The sequence below is a fragment of the Oncorhynchus clarkii genome, chromosome 27 (genome assembly GCF_045791955.1).
Source record: "Oncorhynchus clarkii lewisi isolate Uvic-CL-2024 chromosome 27, UVic_Ocla_1.0, whole genome shotgun sequence".
NCBI lineage: Eukaryota > Metazoa > Chordata > Actinopteri > Salmoniformes > Salmonidae > Oncorhynchus > Oncorhynchus clarkii.
Genome location: NC_092173.1, coordinates 25368035 through 25391696, shown reverse-complemented (window position 1 = coordinate 25391696; position 23662 = coordinate 25368035). Strand labels below are relative to the sequence as shown.

Here is a 23662-nt window from a genome sequence, read left to right as displayed (position 1 = left end):
GCTGCGCTAAACAAGCGGGAGACTCCAGCAGCGCAGGAGAGGAGAAAGGCTCTGGCTGCGCTAAACAGGCGAGGCGCGCTGAAGGCCTGATGCGTGGTGCTGGAACTGGTGGTACTGGATCGAGGACATGCACAGGAAGCCTGGTGCGGGGAGCTGCTTCCGGAGGACTGGAGTGTGGAGGTGGCACAGGATGGGCTAGATCGTGAAGGCGTACTGGAGATCTTGAGAGCAGTGTTGGCACAGGACGTGCAAGGCTAGGAATGTGCACAGGAGGCCTGGTGCGTGAGGCTGGCACCGACTTCACCAGCCGACTAACACGCACCTCAGGACGAGTATGGAGCGCTAACCCAGGTGCCATCAAATCCCCAACACGTTCCGTCGGGCGAATTCCATGCAAAAAGCAACAACACAGCAACTCCCTCATTTCTCTCTCCTCCAATTTCCCCATTAACTCCTTCACAGTCTCTGTTTCACTCACCTCCAACACCGGCTCTGGTTCTGGTCTCCTCCTTGGCTCCTCACGATAAACAGGGAGAGTTGGCTCAGGTCTGACTCCTGACTCTGCCACACTCTCCCTGAGCCCCCCCCCCCCAATACATTTTTGGGGCTGATTCTCAGGCTTCCATCCGCTACACCGTGCTGCCTCCTCATATCTGCGCCTCTCAGCTTTCGCCGCCTACAGTTCTTCCTTGGGGCGGCGATATTCTCCAGGCTGAGCCCAGGGTCCTTTACCGTCCAGTTCTTCCTCCCATGTCCATTTCTCCAGGTGGTGCAGCCTCTCCCACTGCAGCTGCTGCTGCTGCTGCTGCCTCTGTTGCCTCTCCTGTGGCTCCTGCCTGTTAACACGCTGCTTGGTCCGTTGGTGGTGGGTGATTCTGTAACGGTTTTCTTGGTGAGAAGGAGTCGGACCAAAATGCAGCGTGTAGATTGCGATCCATGTTTATTCAATAAACGAAACACGAATCTAAATACAAACACTACAACACAATAAACGTAACGAAAACCGAAACAGCCTATACTAGTGTAAACTAACACAGAATAAGGACATCAAGACACTAAGGACAATCACCCACGACAAACTCAAAGAATATGGCTGCCTAAATATGGTTCCCAATCAGAGACAACGATAAACACCTGCCTCTGATTGAGAACCACTCCAGACAGCCATAGACTTTGCTAGATAACCCCACTAGCTACAATCCCAATACATACACACCAAAACCCCAGGACAAAACACACCACAATACAAAAAACCCGATGCCACACCCTGGCCTGACCCAATACATGAAGAAAAACACAAAATACCTCGACCAGGGCGTGACAGTAACCCAACTAATGTATTGGCCAATTGATTGAAAATAATTGCATTGATGGCCTTACTGCCTTCGTTTTCCTGTTAAGTTGATGTCCGTTCCTGTGTAGAAATCTAATTAGCATAAACAAATGTAAAATGCTAATGAATCTCTGTGAAGAAACAGCTAGTCACATGAATAAGAAGTGCAATATCTAGAGCAAGTCACACTAATAAACTATAGGTCTGTTTGGTTTATAAATTAATTAAATAATAAAGGATCCAGGACACTCAGTGACAAGGGAGTCAGCTGTTTTTATTTGAACGCATTCAATGGATATATGTCATACCTGAATAAATCCAGTAGGGGGAAACATATTCAAAGCAAAGGAATGACGGATCAGTCTTGAGCCATAATGTCAATCTCTGGTAGCCTATCACTGTCTCTACTACTCTAACGCTAGATGGGGCTGAAAATGCAATGGGGTACCAATACATCATTGGGGTACGTGAGTTTCGGGCTCTGAAATATAATTTCAAAACATAGTGAGATTGGGCTATCATATTACTGTCCATGGGATGACAATCGATAGGCTATATTTGTTAATGATACTGTAGGCCCATTAACTCAACTCTGGACCTGTAAACCAGATCCACTGCTTTTGTGAATGGTTCCTCTCTAATCAGGATCTGATTTAGACCTGTGACACCAGGTGGGTGCAATTCATTTTCAGAAAACCAGCAAGCTCCGGACCTAGGTAAGATTTGAATACCTCTGATGTAGGTTAATACTTGCATTCATATATCCCAGTAATTTGAAGTAGCTAATCACTTGGAAATTATTATGTTGTAGTTATACACGTGCCGCGTTCAACGAATCAGCAAGTCGGACATTTTCGAGTTTCCTAGTTCCAACTAGCACATGAACGCGGCATTTATTTTAAGGGTGTCATAGTCAAACAATTGCAAAGTTTCAGTTTTTTTTAAATCAAACATACCTCGATACTGGTAGATACATACCAGTTAAATGAACAACCAAAAATGTGTAGCCTAAATTATAATATTTCGTGGACAGACTACGTACATCGAGCATATGACCAATTACACGAGACTTTAGTAAAACATATATATATATTGGTATTATTGAAATTACAGTAACAAATTAACAGGACATCACTACAATTATATTTTATTCTTATGAAACTAAATAAAATAATAAAACAAAAAAAGGCCAGGGGTTACATTTGCATAAACCTATGGTACAGTTGTAAGAATGAATTGTTTTGTTTTTTGTCATTGACTAAATCTAGAGATGTTTGGGAACAGATTTTAATTATTTTATTTTGTGTATGTAAAATTTACCAGAGAAAATTAAGACATTAACTATTAATTAAGTAGGAGTAGGGGAAACTTTTATACACATTGTTTATGAGTGTGACTCTGAAGTTATTTTTGAGCGAGCTAAGTAATTGCATGTTTTACTTCGTTAATAACAACGAAATATGTCATATGTTTTTATTCAAATCAAATCAAAGCTACAACACGAGGTTTTAGTTCTGGGTTATCCCAGATTACCTATATTACGACATCGTGGAACTATCCTTCGTCGCGGAGGGCATATTGCGCATTGCTGTAGTCCGCGGAAGGATATGGAATAAAAGATTTGTCACAGTACTCGCTTCGTCATTTGTTATGTATTGACATAGGTTAAATTTGTCAGTAGACAAGGCTGTACCTGGCCAATGTGATTGGAAGGGGAAAGACGAAGCCAAAATAATTTAGCAGATTAACTGTATTAAGGGACATACATTCAATGGTTTTACTTGTCGTACGGTAAATGTGAATTTGAATCGGTTGCCATGTCCTTGCTGACCCAAGTATTTTCGCCCTGTGACTGAGATTTGATGACCAATGATGAAAATCAAGGAATTTGAATAGATGCGATTTGGATAACATTGAAGAGAATCGCACGAACGTCAATGTTTTCCAAGCAGAGAGAAGTCTTCTGGATAGAACATCTCACCAGAGGACTAGTATGACAGTAAACTGACTGACACGAATTCTATTGAAACTCAGTAGTGTTGAATTTCATAGCTTTCCAGGAAAATTTATGGGCCTGCATTTGAGATGTTCTTGCAATAACCTGCGATAATCGGATCATTGCTAGTTGTGATCCGTCAATTCAATTGATATTCTGTTTAGGTAGCATGAAGCTAACGTTAAAGCTAACTAGCTACTGTATATAAGATGCTGTTAGCATGGTTGTTTGCCAGCAACAATGGGCAACATGACGTATGTCACAGCATGTCACTCTCTGGTTATATAGTAGAAGTGTCTGTGGGTGTTTGAAGCTTGCAATCTATTTATCCAGAATACTTGACATCATGTAGAATGTCAAGCAAAGCAGTTTTGAGCTAACTAAATGCACATATTTGTAGGTAGCTAGCCAGTGTATAACGTTAGCAATTGGGGTCAGAAAATGACAGCTGGCAGTAGGGACTGACATTGTGTACCTTGGGATTGTGTCCAGCCATGCATAAAGCTGACTGCATTGTCTGATTCTGGAAATAGTTTAACGTCAAACATTACAGAATCTGTTGTAGTTGGCTTCTGACAGGAAATAGTTTGACACTAGCTCCAGTTTTGCAGTCTCAGGCAATATCAAAGGTGGACTGGAATGCACGCTTGTCCTTGTAAAACTGACTTGTATTGTGTAAACGCCACAATCACTAGTTTGCTTGACAGCTAAAGCAACGTTTAGGTGGATACATTATTGGACCAGGGTTCTGATATCAAAAGAGAGCATCCTTCAACGTGCCTCACTGAAGAAAGAACCTTAAGACACCTGACCTAAATTGGACGGTTACTTTGACAATGGAGACGGTTGGAGACTTTGAATACAGCAGAAAGGACTTGGTGGGACATGGGGCTTTCGCTGTGGTGTTCAAAGGAAGGCACAGAAAGGTAACTATCTGGAACATAGAAGGTCTGCATCTCCATCTTTCCCATTGCTTTGCTTGCACCCTCCCTCCTCTTTTTTTTCTCTATGATGTTATGTGAGAGTAGTGATGTTTATATAAATCTAGGTCAGTGGCATTGCACTGCAGTAAATAAAATGGCATAATGGCATAATTTTGTTTAGTTTTCCTTCAACTAACTAGACATAAATATTAGTTACGACAGTGATGCAAAAAATTGCAGTTAAATCCATTCTATCCGTTCATAGTCTTCACTGTATTCAAATATAACAATGTTATATACATGTTTGATCATGCATGTTATTGTGTTTCATAAGCCTCGATCATGTGATGATGTTGTGCAATCTTGCGTTATGGTCTGGCACTGGGTGCAGAGAGATGCGAGCCGTTCATTCATGAAACGGATGACTCAAACAGCAGTGAATAGCTCGCTGACGTAGCCAGCCAGCCTAGATAAGGTGGAAAAAGAGCATGTTTGTTTGTTTTTCCTCCTTAAAGGACTTCTTTCTCCATCTTCAGTCAGGATATGAGCAATAGTCTACATCTCTATGTAATCCTTTTTTTTTATATCAACAATGGAATGCGATGATAGTCATCCTATTAGCTTGATTGTCCACACACTCACAGTGATGATAAGCATCTTGACTGACTGACAGGACTGTGGTGACTGTCCATGATGGGGATGTGGACCAAACAGTGTTCTGTTGATCCAGGTGCAGCTGAAGGACGGTCAGAGAGTAGAGACTGTTACATATTTCTGAGCCTGCTCCACATCTATCTCACTGTGTGATGTATCCAGGGATTATGTTACCATGCTACCCTATTGCCACTGTGTAGTGTACAGTATTGTATTAATTTATTCTGAGAGCAGAACATCAGTATGCAAATATTCATAATACAGTAGGTAGCAGGTAGCTACTCCAATGGTGAAGGTATGTCAACATTAAGACAATATGGATACAATAACAGGGGTGTCAAATTCACACACAAACCATATTGATAAAATACAAGGAATTTGCGGGCCAGACATTTTACATAAAAGGGATGATATCATCATGGTACCCTATTGCCACTGTGCAGTATCAAACTTTATTTGTCACATGCGCCGAATACAAGTGTGGACTTTACCGTGAAATGCTTACTTACAAGCCCTTAACCAACAGTGCAGTTCAAGAAGAAGAAAATATTTACCACGTAGACTATAATAAAAAGTAACACAATAAGAATAACAATAACGAGGCTAAATACAGGGGGCACCGGTACCGAGTCAGAGCGCAGGGGTACAGGCTAGTTGAGGTAATCTGTACATGTAGGTAGGGGCAAAGTGACTATGCATAGGTAACAAACAAACAGCGAGTAGCAGCAGTGTACAAAAGGGAGAGGGTTCGATGTAAATTGTCCGGTGGCGATTTTATGACTTGTTCAGCAGTCATGGCTTGGGGGTAGAAGCTGCTGAGGAGCCTTTTGGTCCTAGACTTGGCGCTCCGGCACCGCTACCTGTGCGGTAGCAGACAAAACGGTATAACTTGGGTGGCTGGAGTCTCTGACAATTTTATGGGCTTTCCTCTCGCACTACCATCTGTCGAGTTCTCATTTGCAACTGCGACCTGGCCAAGATAAGGCATAGCCGCCAGTATTAGGCAAATAATTACAATTATGCAGATTAACGCTGGAGTGATAAATGATCAGATGGTTATGTAAAGGTAGAGATATTAGTGTGCAAAAGAGCAGAAAAATAAATAAAGGTCCAATGGATGGTTCCATCACAGGCAGCAGAGAACTGGAACGAAAGGCGGCCAAATGAGGTGTTGGAGCTGGAGCGCGTGCTACGGATGGGTGTTGCCCTGAGATAAGGCGGAGCTTTACCTAGCATGGACTTGTGATGCACGGATGAGCCGTGAAGGAGGCTTTTCGCACTACCATCTGTCGCTCCATCCGCCACAGGATGTTTTTGTGCTGGTCGAGGGCAGTCAGAGTGCCAGGGGCTATAGCAGTTCTGCATTTTTTTGCCTAAAATGGTGAGGAAGTTATACCAGGCGGTGAGGCAACTGGTCAGGCCTGGAATGCGTTTGACTCGACTGCGGCTCCGTGGTACAGGCAGCTGTAGAAACAGCGGAGGTGTATTTGGAGGGCCAGTTGGTCAGGATGAGGTCAGATGCCGAGCAGTTGCCATACCAGGCGGTGAGGCAACTGGTCAGGATGCTCCCGATGGTGCAGCTGTAGAACCTTTTGAGGATCTGGGGACCCATGCCAAATCCTTTCAGTCTCCTGAGGGGGAAAAGGTTTTGTCGTGCCCTCTTCACGACTGTCTTGGTATGTTTGGACCATGATAGTTTGTTGGTGATGTGGACACCCAGGAACATGAAACTCTCAACCCGCTCCACTACAGCCCCCTCAATGTTAATGGTGGCCTGTTCGGCCTGCCTTTTCCTGTAGTCCACGATCAGCTCCTTTTGTCTTTCTCACATTGAGGGAGAGGTTGTTGTCCTGGCACCACAATACCAGTTCTCTGACCTCCCTATAGGCCGCCTCGTTGTCGGTGATCAGGCCTACCTACCACTGTTGTGTCGTCAGCAAACGTAATGATGGTGTTGGAGTCGTGTTTGGCCACGCAGTCGTGGGTGACCAGGGAGTACAAGAGGGGACGAAGTACACACCCCAGAGGAGCCCCAGTGTTAAGGATCAGCGTGGCAGACTTGTTGTTGCCTACTCTTACCACCTGGGGGCAGCCCATCAGGAAGTCCAGGATCCATTTGCAGAGGGAGGTGTTTAGTCCCAGAGTCCTTAGCTTAGTGATGAGCTTCGTGGGCACTATGGTGTTGAACGCTGAGCTGTAGTCGGTGAATATTCTCACATAGGGGTTCCTTTTGTCCAGGTGAGAAAGGGCAGTGTGCAGTGCAATTGAGATTGCGTCATCTGTGGATCTGTTGGGGTGGTATGTGAATTGGAGTGGGTCTAAGGTGTCCGGGAGGATGCTGTTGATGTGAGCCATAACCAGCCATCGTTTCGGCAGGTTACCTTTGCTTCCTTGGGCACAGGGACTATGGTGGTCTGCTTGAAACATGTAGGTATTATAGACTCGGTCAGGGAGAGGTTGAAAATGTCAGTGAAGACACCTGACAGTTGGTCCGCACATGCTTTGAGTACACGTCCTGGTAATCCGTCTGGCCCAGCGGCTTTGTGAATGTTGACCTGTTTAAAGGTTTTATTCACATTGACTAGAGCGTTATCGCACAGTCACTTAGAACAGCTGGTGCTCTCGTGCATGCTTCAGTGTTGCTTGCCTTGAAGTGAACATAAAAGGCTTTTAGCTCATCTGGTAGGCTCGCGTCACGGGGCAGCTCGCGTCTGAGTTTCCTTTTGTTGTCTGTTTATAGTTTAAGCCCTGCAACATCCAACGAACATCAGAGACGGTGTAGTAGGATTTAATCTTAATCCTGTATTGACGCTTTGCTTGTTTGATGGTTCATCTGAGGGCATTGCAGGATTTCTTGTAAGCGTCCGGATTAGTCTCCCGCTCCTTGAAAGAGGCAGCTGTAGCCTTTAGCTCGATGCAGATGTTGCCTGTATTCCATGGCTTCTGGTTGGGATATGTACGTACAGCCACTGTGGGACGACGTCATTGATGCATGACGTCATCGATGTACTTATTGATGAAGCCGATGACTGAGGTGGTATACTCCTCAATGCCATTGGATGAATCTCGGAACATATTCCATTCTGTGCTTGCAAAACAGTCCTGTAGCGTAGCATCTGCGTCATCTGACCACTTCCATATTGAGCAAGTCACTGGTACTTCCTGCTAGAGTTTTTGCTTGTTAAGCAGGAATCAGGAGGATAGAATTGTGGTCAGATTTGCCAAATGGAGGGTGTGGGGGAGCTATGTGTGTATCTCTGTGAATAGAGTAAAGGTGATCTAGGATTTAAAAAATTCCCTGGTTGCACATGTGACATGCTGTAAAAAGTTTGGTTAAACTGATTTAAGTTTGCCTGCATTAAAGTCCCCAGCCACTAGGAGCGCCGCTTCTGGGTGAGCATTTTCTTCTTTGCTTATGGCCTTATAGAGTTGGTAGAGTGAGCTTTGTGGTGGTAAATAACATTTGTCCAGCCTTTGCTGCAATGCTTACAGATGTGCATAATATGCTGTGACCCTAATCAAAACGTTTTTAATAACTCCAAATAACAAAAACGTTGCTAGGTTGTTGTAACATTTGAAATTGAAACATGTTTTTTTTATTCATTGCCGCAAGCGCATCAGGCTGTAATTTGACTCAACTGTTGACTCATTTATACTCATTGTGTGTCCTATTGTCCTTTAGTAGTAACTTATACCCGCTTGTGAATCCTTTATCTTGTAACTTTTTGACAACCAAGTTAAAATTCTGTGTGCTACAGCAATGAACTGTTAGAACCAACACTTGGCATGGACATTTAGCCTACAACAGTTTAAACTTTCGGTCTGGTAGAAGATTAGGTCAGTGGCATTCATGATGATACAGCGCACTGGTTTTTGTGTGTGGGTCTGGGAGAAGGGGTGTGTGTGTGACAATGCACAACCGGTTGGCATGCAGCACGTTGGCAGTGCCTGCTGGGACTTGTATTGCAGCGCGGGCGGTATGGAAGCGGGCCGAAATTAATTGACAACCCAAATCACTGAGTGGGCCGGATAGAAATGTGTCATGGACCGGGTTCTGCATGCGGGCTTTGTTTGACACGTGCGTTATAGGGACACCTACAGTATAGTGTCATAGCTGGGTTGTCATGGTAACATAGTATTGTACATTTCACTGTTATTGAGGAGCCTGAGCTGGAGTGTAGTTTATGTTCATACTGTACTAGCCCTATGTGTTTGACTGTGACCAGAACATAGCAGCTAAATTTAGTGTACATTTGAAGCTGTGTGTACTACCAGTGTACTGTTATGTGACCTGATGTCCTTCTTCCAGTGATGTTCTTGAGCTGGTTAAAATGCAAGCACCAATAACATCTTGTTCTGTCTGTCCTCCATCTCATAGCCTAGGTGGAAATAATCCTATAAATATAAGGCATGCCGATGCAGGGTTATAAATATTCCAATCACATGATGCCAGGTCCACTTTTAACAGGGCTGATGAATTGCCTCATCTTTTAAGCATCCTACTGTAGTTTGAACTAGCCCTGCTGTCACTGTTTAGACCAGGGATGGGCAACTTTTATGTGGTGGGGACCACCAAAAAATCTGAACTCAGTTATTCGCTGGTCTGTGTACCTGCATCCGTAACCCCCCCCCCCCACACATTTTTGTTCCCCCCTCTTGGTTTGATAGTGGAGAGACAGCAGATAATTCAAACATAATAACAAGTTTAGATAGCTGACTGCAAAAATAATTTAGCATTCAAAACTATTTTAGCTGACATGGGCTAAATGACTGACTGTCAGTGACGTACAGAGCCTTTGGAAAGTATTCAGACCCCTTAACTTTTTCCACATTTTGTTACTTTATGGCCTTATTCTAAAATTGATGAAATTGTTTCCCCCCATAAACGTACACACAATACCCCATAATGACAAAGCAATAGTAGGTTTTTAGACATTTTTGCAAATTTATGACAAATTAAAAAACTGAAATCACATTTATACAAGCATTCAGACCCTTTACTCAGTACTTTGTTGAAGCACCTTTGTCAGCGATTACAGCATTGAGTCTTCTCTTTAATATTGTAGCTTCCATCAATGTAATTGTCTGCATCACTTTCAATCCCCCATTGTTGTCCTGTTGGAAGGTGAACCTTCACCCCAGTCTGAGGCCCTGAGCGTTCTGGAGCAGGTTTTTATCAAGGATCTCTCTTTACTTTGCTCCGTTCATCTTTGCCTCGATCCTGACTAGTCTCAAAGTCCCTGCCGCTGAAAAACATCCCCACACCATGATGCTGCCGCCACCACCATGCTTCACCGTCAGGATGGTGCCAGGTTTCCTCCAGACGTGACACTTGGCATTATTGGTTTCATCAGACCAGATAATCTTGTTTCTCATCGTCTGAGAGTCTTTAGGTGCCTTTTGGCAAACTCCAAGCGGGATGTCATGTGCCTTTTACAAAGGAGTGGCTTCCGTCTGGCCACTCTACCATAAAGGCCTGATTGGTGGAGTGCTTCAGAGATGGGAGAACCTTCCAGAAGGACAACCATCTCCACAGAGGAACTCTAGAGCTCTGTCAGTGGCCATCAGGTTCTTGGTAACCTCCCTCACCAAGGCCCTTCTCCCCCGATTGCTCAGTTTGGCCAGGTGCCAGCTCTAGGAAGAGTCTTGGTGGTTCCAAATTTCTTCCATTTAAGAATAATGGCCACTGTGTTCTTGGGGACCTTTAAATGCTGTAGAACTTTTTTGGTACCCTTCCCCAGATCAGTGCATCGACACAATCCTGCGGACAATTCCTTTGACCTCATGGCTTGGTTTTTGCTCTGACATGCACTGTCAGCTCTGGGCTCTTATACAGACATTTGTGCCTTTCCAAATCATGTCCAATCAATTGAATTTACCACAGGTGGACTCCAATCAAGTTATAGAAACATCTCAAGGATGTTCAATGGAAACAGGATGGACCTGAGCTCAATTTCGAGTGGCAAATGTCAAGGGGTGTGAATACTTTCCGAAGACAAGAGAAAATGCTAATGCACATCCAAATTTAGAAATTGCACCTGATGTATTGTAACTTGCAACAGTATAGTTGAGACCCCAAATGAGTTCCTAAATTGAAATTGGAAATTGATCCGAGGGCCTTCATGTGTCCCACTGGCTGCCATTTGCAAATCCCAGATTTTGACATTGGGACATCGTATGCGTTTGCCTATTGTCTTTTCTATTCTGGATTTTGTCTTACAGGGTCTAGTGCATTTTAGAATGTAGAATCTGTAGTGAGATCACTCACTACAGGTGCATGTATGAACATCTTTATTCATTATTGTCTGTCTCTTTGTCTCCTGTGATCTATTCACTAAGTCCTGCAGCCATGCCGTCACTATTGAGATCGCATATGCGTTTGCGTGTTGTCTTTTCTTTGTGGGTTTTGTCTTACACAGTGTAGTCATGGCGGCAGAGCCTAGTGGTTAAGAGCGTTGGGACAGTAGCTGAAAAGTTGCGGGTTCAAATCCTGAGCACAAATTATTATCTACAATGACTGCCTACCCCGGGCCAAACTCGGACGATGCTGGGCCAATTGTGCGCCGCCCAATGGGACTCCCAATCACGGCCGGTTGTGATACAGCCTGGAATCAGGGTCTGTAGTGATGCCTCTAGCACTGAGATGCAGTGCCTTAGACCGTTGCGCCACTCGGGAGCCTCATCGGGCTATACCTGCTGAAAGGGGCTAACAATAGATTTATTTGGATTGTTCTGGTTCAACGTCAGCAATAGTTTTGGCAGTTTTGCTTTAAACAATCAGTGTATATGGTAATTTTAAGATAAAGGGTAAAGTTGATAATGCCATAGCTAATTTGTATAAACATTGATGTATTACTAGCTCAAACTTTGAATCTGCAAAAACAACAAGTTTAATTAGTAGGTGATGGTGATTTATTCAGCTCAGACAGATCCAGCTAAGAGAGGCCTAGCTCAGACCGATCCAGTTAAGGGAGGCCCAGCTCAGACCGATCCAGCTAAGGGAGGCCCAGCTCAGACCGATCCAGCTAAGGGAGGCCCAGCTCAGACCGATCCAGCTAAGGGAGGCCCAGCTCAGACCGATCCAGCTAAGGGAGGCCCAGCTCAGACCGATCCAGCTAAGGGAGGCCCAGCTCAGACCGATCCAGCTAAGGGAGGCCCAGCTCAGACCGATCCAGCTAAGGGAGGCCCAGCTCAGACCGATCCAGCTAAGGGAGGCCCAGCTCAGACCGATCCAGCTAAGGGAGGCCCAGCTCAGACCGATCCAGCTAAGGGAGGCCCAGCTCAGACCGATCCAGCTAAGGGAGGCCCAGCTCAGACAGATCCAGCTAAGGGAGGCCCAGCTCAGACAGATCCAGCCAAGGGAGGCCCAGCTCAGACAGATCCAGCCAAGGGAGGCCCAGCTCAGACAGATCCAGCCAAGGGAGGCCCAGCTCAGACAGATCCAGCCAAGGGAGGCCCAGCTCAGACAGATCCAGCTAAGGGAGGCCCAGCTCAGACAGATCCAGCCAAGGGAGGCCCAGCTCAGACAGATCCAGCTAAGGGAGGCCCAGCTCAGACAGATCCAGCTAAGGGAGGCCCAGCTCAGACAGATCCAGCTAAGGGAGGCCCAGCTCAGACAGATCCAGCTAAGGGAGGCCCAGCTCAGACAGATCCAGCTAAGGGAGGCCCAGCTCAGACAGATCCAGCTAAGGGAGGCCCAGCTCAGACAGATCCAGCTAAGGGAGGCCCAGCTCAGACAGATCCAGCTAAGGGAGGCCCAGCTCAGACAGATCCAGCTAAGGGAGGCCCAGCTCAGACAGATCCAGCTAAGGGAGGCCCAGCTCAGACAGATCCAGCTAAGGGAGGCCCAGCTCAGACAGATCCAGCTAAGGGAGGCCCAGCTCAGACAGATCCAGCTAAGGGAGGCCCAGCTCATGAGCTCCATCAGCAGAAGATTTTAATTTAGAATGGAAAATGTATGTTTGTGCATCGTATCGCATCAAACTGAATGACATCAATTTATTCTCTAGTCAAACCGAATCGCACCAAATCATTTCAAACTAAAACATATTGTTCCCGTATCGGAGCCCATGTGTCTAGATGTGTATCGAATCGCCTTGAAAGGGAGATATGCCCATCCCTATGTTGCTGACATTAAAGGCTTCCACATGTTTTTGTTCGGCTGGCACCTAATAGTTGCTCACATAGTCCCTTAAAAGACCTTCACTTGAAAAACAAGGAAAAAAACAGCAATAGTCCATCTTGAGGCACCGTAGCCATTATGCACTTCCTCAAAATAATTTAAGATAACTGAAGAAATTGTCAGAGGAGATCTTAGTTGTGCAATTTTACATCTAACTAATAAAAAAAAGTCCAATGGAAAGTGCTTACTTTTCCCTTCAGTCTCTCTGACTGTCTCTGTGTCATCATAGCAGGAGCCTGGTCATTAACTTGATTTGGTGCAAACAATACCCACCACCCTCTGCTCAGCATTACACCATAGGCCGATGGGGTGATTCTATTGTACGGGGTTTCTGTTTGCTGCACTGCCTCTGTATATGTCACGGTTGGCTGGGGCATGCTGTCACGTGTTGCCTCCCTGTGCTACTACCAGTAGAACCCTGTCTAGTGGCAGATCCAATTGCAACACAGAATTAAAACCTCTCCTATTAACCTAGATTCGTTTGGAAAGCAGCAGCCCTTTTTATTCATAGAATTCCTCTCGGAAAGTCTTACAATGCACCGTCCATTCCACCTAGCCTAATAATGTAGGCTAGTTGTGGTCATTGTCCAAGCTCAGTGTCTCTGTATCTCAAGGGCAAATAAATCAAGCATTTTCTGTCATGTGAGCTTGAATAGTGATTTTTTAATAAGCTACTCCGTCACACTAAGGGCTCATGTGAATGAAGAAAGCATGGAAACGGTCTCTAAACTTGAGTAGAAAAAAGGTCTCTCGCTCAGGTTTTAGTGGAAGTGGGCTACCTCGCATGATAACTCAGTGTTCTAGTATTCTTTTGACTGTTTTGTCATTTAGTGTCACAGAGGCCTATCTGATTGAAACCCGAGAAACCTGTGTTGATTTAATGTCTAAGTTGTTCTCTTCCCCCGCATCTCTCTCACAAACAATGATGCACATTGCACACAAAGCAATTAAAGGCCAGCTGGCCTAGGCTTTACACACACGTGTGAGTGATGGGGGAACTGAACACATCTAAAGGGATTTTAACTAATTGTTCTTTATTTCTCTCCTTGCTCCATCTGCAGAAGACGGATTGGGAGGTGGCCGTCAAGAGCATTAACAAGAAGAACCTCTCCAAGTCCCAGATCCTGCTTGGCAAGGAAATCAAAATCCTCAAGGTGAGTAGTATGCTTAACCTAATTGCTTGTCATTTATCTTGGAAACGTATTTAAAGAATTAGTTGACATCGATCCTCCATCAGTCAGCAGGTTTGATTGAAAGGCCTTGACTTCCTTGTTATAAATGTAAATAGAAGCCAGTCATCACGTCAACAGTACAGTAGCTAATGCATCACTAATGTGCTTCTTTCTTCATTACTTTTCCCAGGAACTTCAACATGAGAACATTGTGGCACTTTACGATGTCCAGGTAAGTCCTTATCTGGTTTTCCATTGAAGTAAGGTCGAGCTCAGCTGATTGCAGGCAGACTGGGTGTGTCTACTGCATTTGAGTTAGCCTAACTTCACTAAAGCTGCGTGCTGACAGCCTCCAGTTCACTCTGGTGCTTTTTACGATGACCGCTCTTCGATTCAACTAGCCATTCTCTTCAACAGTGCTCAATTAGACCTACATGGCTAGAATCCAATTATTTTATTCATTATAACCAGCCAAATGGGACAGTGCATGGGCAGTGCAGTGCAACTGTACACAAGCAGAACAGTCACTAGATCACCAGTGAGACAGACAGATACATAATGATTTGCCAAGCTCCTGAGTAGACCTTTTCTCTGTTTGCCCGGTCCATGTGGAGCTGGCTGCAGATTACCAGAGCAGAAGTATGTGTTTAATGTTAGTGGACATTCATGTGTAAACCATTAACTCCGATAAGACTTCTGACTGGTGGTCCAAGGCTGTGACCACTGATTGACTGGTGGAGCTTCTCAGTCACATGACACCACATGACTGGCCATGGTTACTCCAGCATCACGCCCATCACCTCCGCTGGTGGTCAATCAGCACACACCGCTGACAGTCCTCAGTGATGTAACGGGGCCAGGGGGCAGGGTCGTCCACTTCAAGGTGGGTGACAAAATGGCTGCCACCAAAGGTCAGGTTTTAGTCTAACTCACCATGACCTTACTTCATGGTGACTACTGGACCTGTAGCTTTGGTTCACCATGGAAATCACTGAGAGCTGTCTGTAAAAGAGCAGGAAAGACTTTGAAAATCAGCTTAGCTCAGCCCTCAGTCCGAGAGCTCTCTGTGTGCGTGGGTTTTATTGTTCACTCCAAGGTTAGCAGGTAGTCCTATGAGTCGCTCTGCGTTCTCTATTTATAAAAAGCCTTTCCAGTAGGGTTCCAGCCAATAGGGAGAGATGGAAAGAGCTGTAAAGAGAGAGAGAGTTATTGAAGTCATGATCAAGCAGCGCTGCCCACATGGTGAGGCACTTTCTTTGTTTACGTAAGCCTCCCACCGGGACCCTGCTGCTCTACCCATCCGGCCCTCCTCCCTTCATCCCTCTATCCGCACCCCTGATGTGATCACCACTAATAGTCAGACCTTTCATTATACTAATGTAGCATGTGATGTATAATGTGTTTGAAAAGCCCCTTATCAATACTGAATGGACTGAATGGATGGAAGTAGGTTAAACCCACTAATACAGGCACTAGGTGCCAATATATTTTCATACCCCTTATGATTAAGGTTATGATTGGGGGTCAGGGAGTCTGATCATAGATAACTACTTGACCAAGAGTATGTGGACACGTTCTCGTCGAACATCTCATTCAAAAGTCATGGGCATTAAAATGGAGTTGGTCCCCTCCTTTGCTGCATAACAGCCTCTACTCTTCTGGGAATGCATTCCACTAGATGTTAGAATATTGCTGCGGGGACTTGCTTCCATTCAGCCACAACAGCATTAGTGAGGTCGGGCACTACTGTTGGGCTATTAGGGCTGGCTCGCAGACCAGGTTTCCAATTAATCTCAAAGGTATTTGATGGGGTTGAGGTCAGGGCTCTGTGCAGGCCAGTCAAGTTCTTCCACACTGACCTCGACAAATCATTTCTATATTGTCATGCTGAAACAGGAAAGGGCCTTCCCCAAACTGTTGCCACAAAGTTTGAAGCACATAATCGTCTAGAATGTCATTGTATACTTTTGTGTTAAGATTTCCCTTTTTACTGGAAATAAGGGGCCTAGCCCGACCCATGGAAAAACAATCCCAGACCATCATTCCTCCTCCACCAAACTTTACAGTTGGGACTATGCATTTGAACAGGTAGAGTTCTCCAAACCCAAGCATTCTCCAAACCCAGATTCCTTTGTCGGACTGCCAGATGGTCATCACTCCAGAGAATGTGTTTCCACTGCTCCAGAGTCAAATGGTGGTGAGTTTTTCACCACTCCAGCCACGTTTGGCATTGCGCATGGTGATGTTAGGCTTGTGTGTAGCTGCTCGGCCATGGAAACCCATTTTGTTAAGCTCCCGGTGAACAGTTCTTGTGCTGACGTTGTTTCCAGAGGCAGTTTGAAACTCTGTAGTGAGTGTTGCAACCGAGGACAGATGATTTTTACGCGCTACGTGCTTCAGCACCCGGCAGTCCCGTTCTGTGAGCTTATGTGGCCTATCACTTATCGGCTGAGTCGTTGTTGCGCCTAGAGGTTTCCACTTCAAAAAATACAGCACTTACAGTTAACCGTGGCAGCTCTAGCAGGGCAGAAATTTGACAGACTTGTTGGGAAGGTGGCATCCTATGACAGTGCCATGTTGAGTCGCTGAGCTCTTCAGTAAGGCCATTCTACTGCCAATGTTTGGCTATGGAGATTGCATTTGTTGTATGCTCGTTTGTATACACCTGTCAGCATCGGGTGTAGCTGAAATAACCAAATCCACTAATTTGAAGGGATGTCCACATAATTTTGTGTATATATACTGGATGTGGTTAGGGAAGCGGGCAAGTTCTACCTGGAAGTGAGTAGGAATGCCATAGAACACTAATCATAATTGAAGACACTGGTTTGGGCTTTGTGTGTAGTGTCTTAGTCAGTCTCTCTCTTTCTCTCCCCTCTCTTCTCCTCTCCCCCCATTGGCAGTACCCTCCCTGGGCCATCTCTCCCCTCTGCAGCTGTCACTTTTGGCACACAGGCAGTGGGGCTTAGAGATGCTGTCTGAAAGGGAAGAGAGGAGAGACTGCAGCTTTGGCGTTTTAGAGGGAGACAAAGATAGTGTTGCAGTGTTATTGATGGGTGTTAGGCCTCCAAGTGCTCTCTCTCTTTCTAGGGTTTATTTTCACTCTGTCTCTCTTTCTATTGCACTCTCTCATTTCTCTCCTTTGTTTTGTTCCCCTGGTCATGGTTCCCCCTCTCCAGTCACCAGTTACAATCTTGGCCTTTCTGTATGTCTGTCTGTCTGTTATGATGTTTATTCCACTCTCTGACCATCTGAATGTGCAGCCTGACCGTAATGGAGAACTGTGGGAGAACACTGGCTCCTGGCTTTGTGACTGCTGGGTTTCTCTCTCCCTGTCATTCTTCCCTCTTCCTCCCTTTCTTTTCTCCCTCTCCTACTTATCTCTCTCTCTCCCTCATGTCTCTCTGTCTCTCTCTCTGTGTGGGCCTCTGCCCAGCCTCTTCAGCTGTTCTGGCTTGCACTACATGCACCGGGTCACTCAGTTTACCCAGAGAGCTGTAAATGATAGGGCTTGTGCAACAACCACCAGACAGAGTTACAGCATTGTCCTGGCGGGGGCATTGGGATACCCTCCCCCCTCCCTTTGACTGACAAGGAAAATAGTTGCCATTGTCGGCAAGGTCGCTGTTGTGAGACAAATACCTAAGACGGCTGCCACCCTATCTTTCCAATAGAAGATAGCAGGTGCTCATGCATCTTTGCCCTCATTCCTGTGGATGTTTATGGAGCCCCGGTTAAAGGTGCAATATGCATAAATCGCTCCACCATTTAATCTCAAACGCAGTAAAAAATAATAATTCAATAACCAAAAATAATGTATTTTCAACTGATTGAAGCTGGTGTTCAAAACCAATAGTAAAAGACGCAAAATGTAACTCAACAATAGGAAACATAGAAATAGAACACACAGAACCGATTATACAGCTTCCTAGACTTGCTTTTATTGAGTGACAGATCTATCACTTACATTTCTATGTGAATTTGGTATGGTTGCCCAAAACGTTAAATATTGTAGCTTTAACATTTAGCAAGGCCTAGCACGGGGGTAGGCAACTAGATTCAGCCACAGGCTGATTTTTTTGTTTGGTGGGGCGGAACATAATTATATTAATTTTACACTGCAAATTGACCACAACTAAGCCCAAAAAGAGATTGTATTTGAAAATAACAATTTCATACCTTATTTGAATTGAGACACGATCACATATTTATGTGTGGGAATACTTTGGAACAGGTATTTTTTATTTGTGGGAATAATTGGGATTTCTGCAATTGATATCTTTTTTTGGCTGAATTCCTGGTATTGCTGTTTTTGTCCAAATAGTAAAATAACAAAAACTAGACCTGACATCTGGATTCAGATATAGGCCTAGATATTAGCCTGTCCTTACTCCTACTCTTCAGTCTTAGTTGAGGTGGAGGGCCGCTAGTGGTTATCGATGCCACACCCCTGAAAGGCCAATTAAGCAAGTGTGGTCTGTTTACAGTCAGCAGTCATTAGTTGAGGGTAGGAGGACTGTCACTGCGTGTTTGTAAGAGTGTGAGGTGGTGCCTCGTTAGAGAAGGCTGCTTGAAAGGCCCGCTTCACGGTGAGGGCTCCTTTAGATCTAAATGTTGGCAAAACATATAGCCTATAGACACAAACATCACAGACCTTGTGATAGCAATCATTTATGTAGTATACAGTATACCCTATGAGGGCTATGCAGAGACCTCTCTCACACACACACACACACACACACACACACACACACAGCAATCACTAGCACACACACACACACACACAACTACATCACGTACACACACACACAACAATTATTAGTACACACACACACACACACGCGTGCTCTCACACAATCACACTGTTGCTATTCCTGGTCTTCTGGCCTACACCACTGTGTGCTAATACCTCAGTGACACATTAGTGTGAATGTGGTCTCTAACCATACACTGACTAGTTTCACACACATTCTTTGTGAACCCCTGTGTGTGTGAGATTTCCGACTGTTTTTATCTCCTTCTGCACGTATTGGAAGTCTGAAACCAACGTCTGATAAATGACTCAATATAACTCATGAATTAGTGTTTTCAGAAAGGAGTCATGTTTATAAATCCAGTATAGGAGTAGGGCTGGGTGACGGGAAGGTTTCAGAGCTTATTCTGATCCTGAGGTGTTCTGCTCATTAGGCTTCTGTCATAATAACAGGCCTATGCAACACTAGCTAGGCTACGTCTGTCCCTGCTCTTCCTTATGGAGCTATTAGCATTAAGCGGGAGGGAGGCAGCAGTGTGATGCAGAGAGCCATAATCACAGAGTCTCTCTCCAGGCTGACACAGCCCAGACTGTACAGCATGGCTCGGTACATACCTGCTATTTCATTAAAGGTTCACTGCAGAGAGTGTGTGTAAGTGGTAGACCCATAAGGCATTGAAATGGATTCGAGACTATCTTGAATTGGCATCTTTGACACTAGCCTGGTACACAGCCCACACTGATTTACCAGACATGAAACTGGAGAGGGAGAGATTGACCAATAAGAGGCATAACGAAAATAGAAAGAAGTAGGTCTACAGGTTAATTTGCATTATTTTTGTTAGTCGTCATACATTTTATTTATCACACGCGCACAGCATACAGAGCCTAGTTTGAGGAGCGGAATAGCCTACAACCTGTCAGTCAGCAAGAGAGTAACTCCTCAAAAAGACTGCAGGCTACTGGAGTGAAACCTGCTTTTGTAAGCCCAGTCATTGTGCAACAAATAACAAATGCTAAATGCAATCGCGTGTTAACTTTGGTGCCAAGATTAAAAAGGATCTATTTTTATTCCTTAATCTCAACTGGTAAACCGTGCCTCCCATTCGCCATTCGGATGGATGCCTGTCGACCGTTGACTATCAGACGTGACCCACCACTTTGCAATGTCAGCTTGAGGCAGTGTAATTGTTTACTTTACTTCAAATAATGTGGCATATCTTACCTTGCTTCAAATTAGCTTTGCGAAAATCCATCCACAGAAACGTGGGGGCAATTATTTTCTAAAGACTTCCTCATGCCATTAATCAGCATTTCTCTCCTCTTGTATTGGTTTTCATATCAACTTTCTTTCGTTGTCCAGAAGCACAATCTTAGTCATATTAGCAACCCATCATAGTAGTTGCTATTAGATGTTCATCTCTGTCACATATGGAACTGCTCGCATTAGGTGTGCTGTTTACAACTGTCTTCCCCATAATGCATTTTGGTAAATGTTTGAAAATGACATTTTATTAGCTGCTTCATTATAGGAGTAGCATGTTGAATACTAAGCTACAGTATTTTGACTGGAAGAAGATAGGCTTGATATTGTTGCATGTTCTATTAAGTTCTTAATGAAAAATGTCTGGTCCTTGTATGCATGCATAGTTTTAGAGAGGAAGAGGTGACGCGAGAGGTTTCACGCTCACCAAAATCTGTTCAAAATAAGTCCAATGGGTTTGTATGGGGTTATTTTGGGCCTAAGCTTGTCGTCTGCCTTCTTGCCTTGGGACGATTACCATTGTTAGGGCGGAAACATTAGCATCTCGTCATTATATACAGATCTCTGATAGTATTTTCTGTCGGACACGTCATTTTACTGTTTGGATTATTATTTATTTTGACTGGTTGATGAGGGTCAGTTAGTGAGCAGTTAAATTGACCAACATGTGCATCCCTAGAAAGAAGAGAGGCAGGGTAGGAGGCGGGTTTGATTATGAAGTTGAAGAGTCATGCGTCTGTGAGGCAGTCCCGTGGTGGAAGCTTTCAAAACCTCTTCTGAACTCTGGTAGAACACTGTGTGTGTGTGTGTGTGTGTGTGTGTGTGTGTGTGTGGAAAGAAGGGGAGGTAAACGGGGTGGGGCTGACTTGATAAAATAAGGGGTGGGCTCTGGGCAGTAGAACTTGTTGTTGGCGCACATGGGAGATTTCAGGAATCCTGTTGGTCTTCCTAGAAAACTAACTGTCTGCCCCTCTCTATTCCATCATCTGGCTTTTCTTTACAGCCTGTTAAATGGCTGAGAACATTCTCCATACTGTAGCAGTTAGCAACTCCCTCCCAGCACACTCAAATCTCCCACACACACACATACTGCTTTTACATAAGATTAATGGTAAAACAAAGTGTGTAAAACAAAGTGGGCAATGTTTAAGACCACCATACAAGCAAGCCCCTTTTTACCACAGTCTTGCCTTTATACCTCCCGTGCGCATGCCAGGGATGAGTGGTAGTAGTGGTGTGGAGATCTTGGTGGGCATCTATTTTCAGAAATCCAATGAGAATATACACCATCAAAAGGAAATCCTTTATTATTTTGTTTAGGCAGGTCCTAAGAAACATTATAAGACTAATACAATCTATTTTCTAAGGAATAGAATAGCTATTTTGAGTTTAATTAGGCCAATGTTATTAGTGGTCTGTGCAGCCATGGCTGAGACATACAAATGAAATCAGTAGTTTGTTATTTTGTTCAGTTAAACTGAAAAGACACACTTACCTGATCACAGTCAGACATATATTTTATATTAAGAAAAATATAATGGAATATAAATAAATAAAATATTCTTCCCACACAACTTAGATCATGGGAACATGTGGAACCGCTGTCATATTATTATTTTATTTTTTTTATTTTTAAACGGAGCTCAAGCCCATGCTATTTTTATCCACATTTCATCTCTTTCCTACCCTCACTACACTTTGTTAGGGAGCAGGTATAGGGTCTTATCTTCATCATACCGCTAAAAAAATATCAATCCTATTTTCAAAAGCATGCAAGTCTGTTGTTCATATTTCAGAACCTATGCAGGTTTTTGGAGTTGGCTATACGCGATTGAGCGAAATAATAGGCCTACTCTTGATTTAGGCAATATCATTGCATGCTAAATGTTTCTGATCAGTGATAGATGCACAAACAAATAGATGAGCTAACCACCTCCCCTTATTTTCCCATCCACAAACTAATTAACCAAATAGCCTATAGTAATGAAGATTCAGTGACACTAAATCACATTGATTGATTATCAGACAAGCCAGTGAAGTCGCAGATTTTTGGTTGGGAGTAGGCCTAGGATACTAAGCGACTAACAAGTGGATTAGTTTGCTCTTCACTCGCAAACTAGATACGATGGCAAAATGTTGTAATAAGTGAGCCAACCAGACAAGATGATGATGAGCAGCATTCACCTCAACTTAGATGACATTTCCCTAGCCTAATTGTAGCCTAACCAATATCCAAACGAAGGTTCAGTCTGACATAGATGTCTGACATAGATGAATCTATCAAGATGAGCCCCCACACTTTTCTCAAATCAGAGCGATGGCGCTGTCCCAATCAAAATGATGCTGAAATTATCATCTAGTTGACCACACGCAGGTAGGCTATTGCTTAAAATATATTTCAAGGATGACTTTGGGAGTTTCAGTAAGCAACCATTTGATACATGCCTTCAGATGCATTAGCCTACTTCATTCCAGTATTTTCATCATTCAGTCATATTTATTCCCACTGTCATTATTTCTGGATCCATCCCATTGTGGTTAAGAAAACAGTGTGTGCTTAGTGGTGGGCTATGCCAAGAGATGGGCTAGATGCCTTACAAAGTTTAGAGGAGGATGGTAACAGTGCGCTGCCTAGCAAGAGTTTAAGAGCGTAGTGTGTGCCAATGCCGCCTCAGCATTATGGCTACGTTTTATACTAAGCCTTAGGCAGAACTTTACCGAAATGTTTTTTATTTATTTTCTTTAACCCATATTTTACCAGGTAAGTTGACTGAGAACACATTCTCATTTACAGCAACTAGGTCGTTTGGCTTTGATACCGGTAATACCTTTCAGATCTAAAGAAAAGGTGGGAAAAGTTGACGGGATGGTAAACTATAGTACTGTAGTCGATGCTTTGTTCTCCCTAAGTGAGGAGAAATAACACACAAACATGTTTGGTTCCGAATGCACCAAGCAAGGAGGAAGTGTTGTGCTAGAGGCATCTAATTTCATTAGTCAATATTTTCCTGACATTCTTTATTGTACAGTACTGTCTTTTCTATACTCCTCTGCCTTGTTTTGGCCTAAGGAGAGGGAAGAGGAGCATTATACCTCTTGTTAGTTGGCCTAATTTCTGGATACTCGTGACCTAAAACGGTGATTTCATAGAGAGACATTGCCAGGTTGTATCCGATGTGATGCCTTTGCAGGACATTAGGTTCTCCCACAGGGACAGTCTGTGCCCTTCCACTGTGACTAGATCACCTGTGTGAGTGTGTCTATTGTGCACATGTGTCATGAAAACACCAACGGGTCCCGTGCCACCACTAACAAAGCAGTATGTCCCCTGCTGCCCTAAGGGTTCACCCAGTTTCAAGTTATAATCATCATAGCATGCGTCATA

At 44.2% G+C, this 23662-nt stretch overlaps 1 protein-coding gene across 2 annotated transcripts in view; it reads left to right on the top strand.

Annotated features, from left to right (window-relative positions):
- The first annotated feature begins 2969 nt into the window (after positions 1-2969).
- LOC139385513 (serine/threonine-protein kinase ULK2-like) overlaps positions 2970-23662 on the top strand; it is a 47406-nt gene continuing 26713 nt past the window's right edge. The window contains exons 1-3 of one of the 2 annotated variants that reach the window (XM_071130635.1): positions 2970-4255; positions 14150-14242; positions 14451-14492. In XM_071130635.1, the coding sequence (XP_070986736.1) occupies positions 4166-4255; positions 14150-14242; positions 14451-14492 (225 nt within the window). In that variant the 5' untranslated portion in view covers positions 2970-4165. The remainder of the gene's footprint in view (positions 4256-14149; positions 14243-14450; positions 14493-23662) is intronic. The other variant, XM_071130634.1, reaches the window with a different exon arrangement.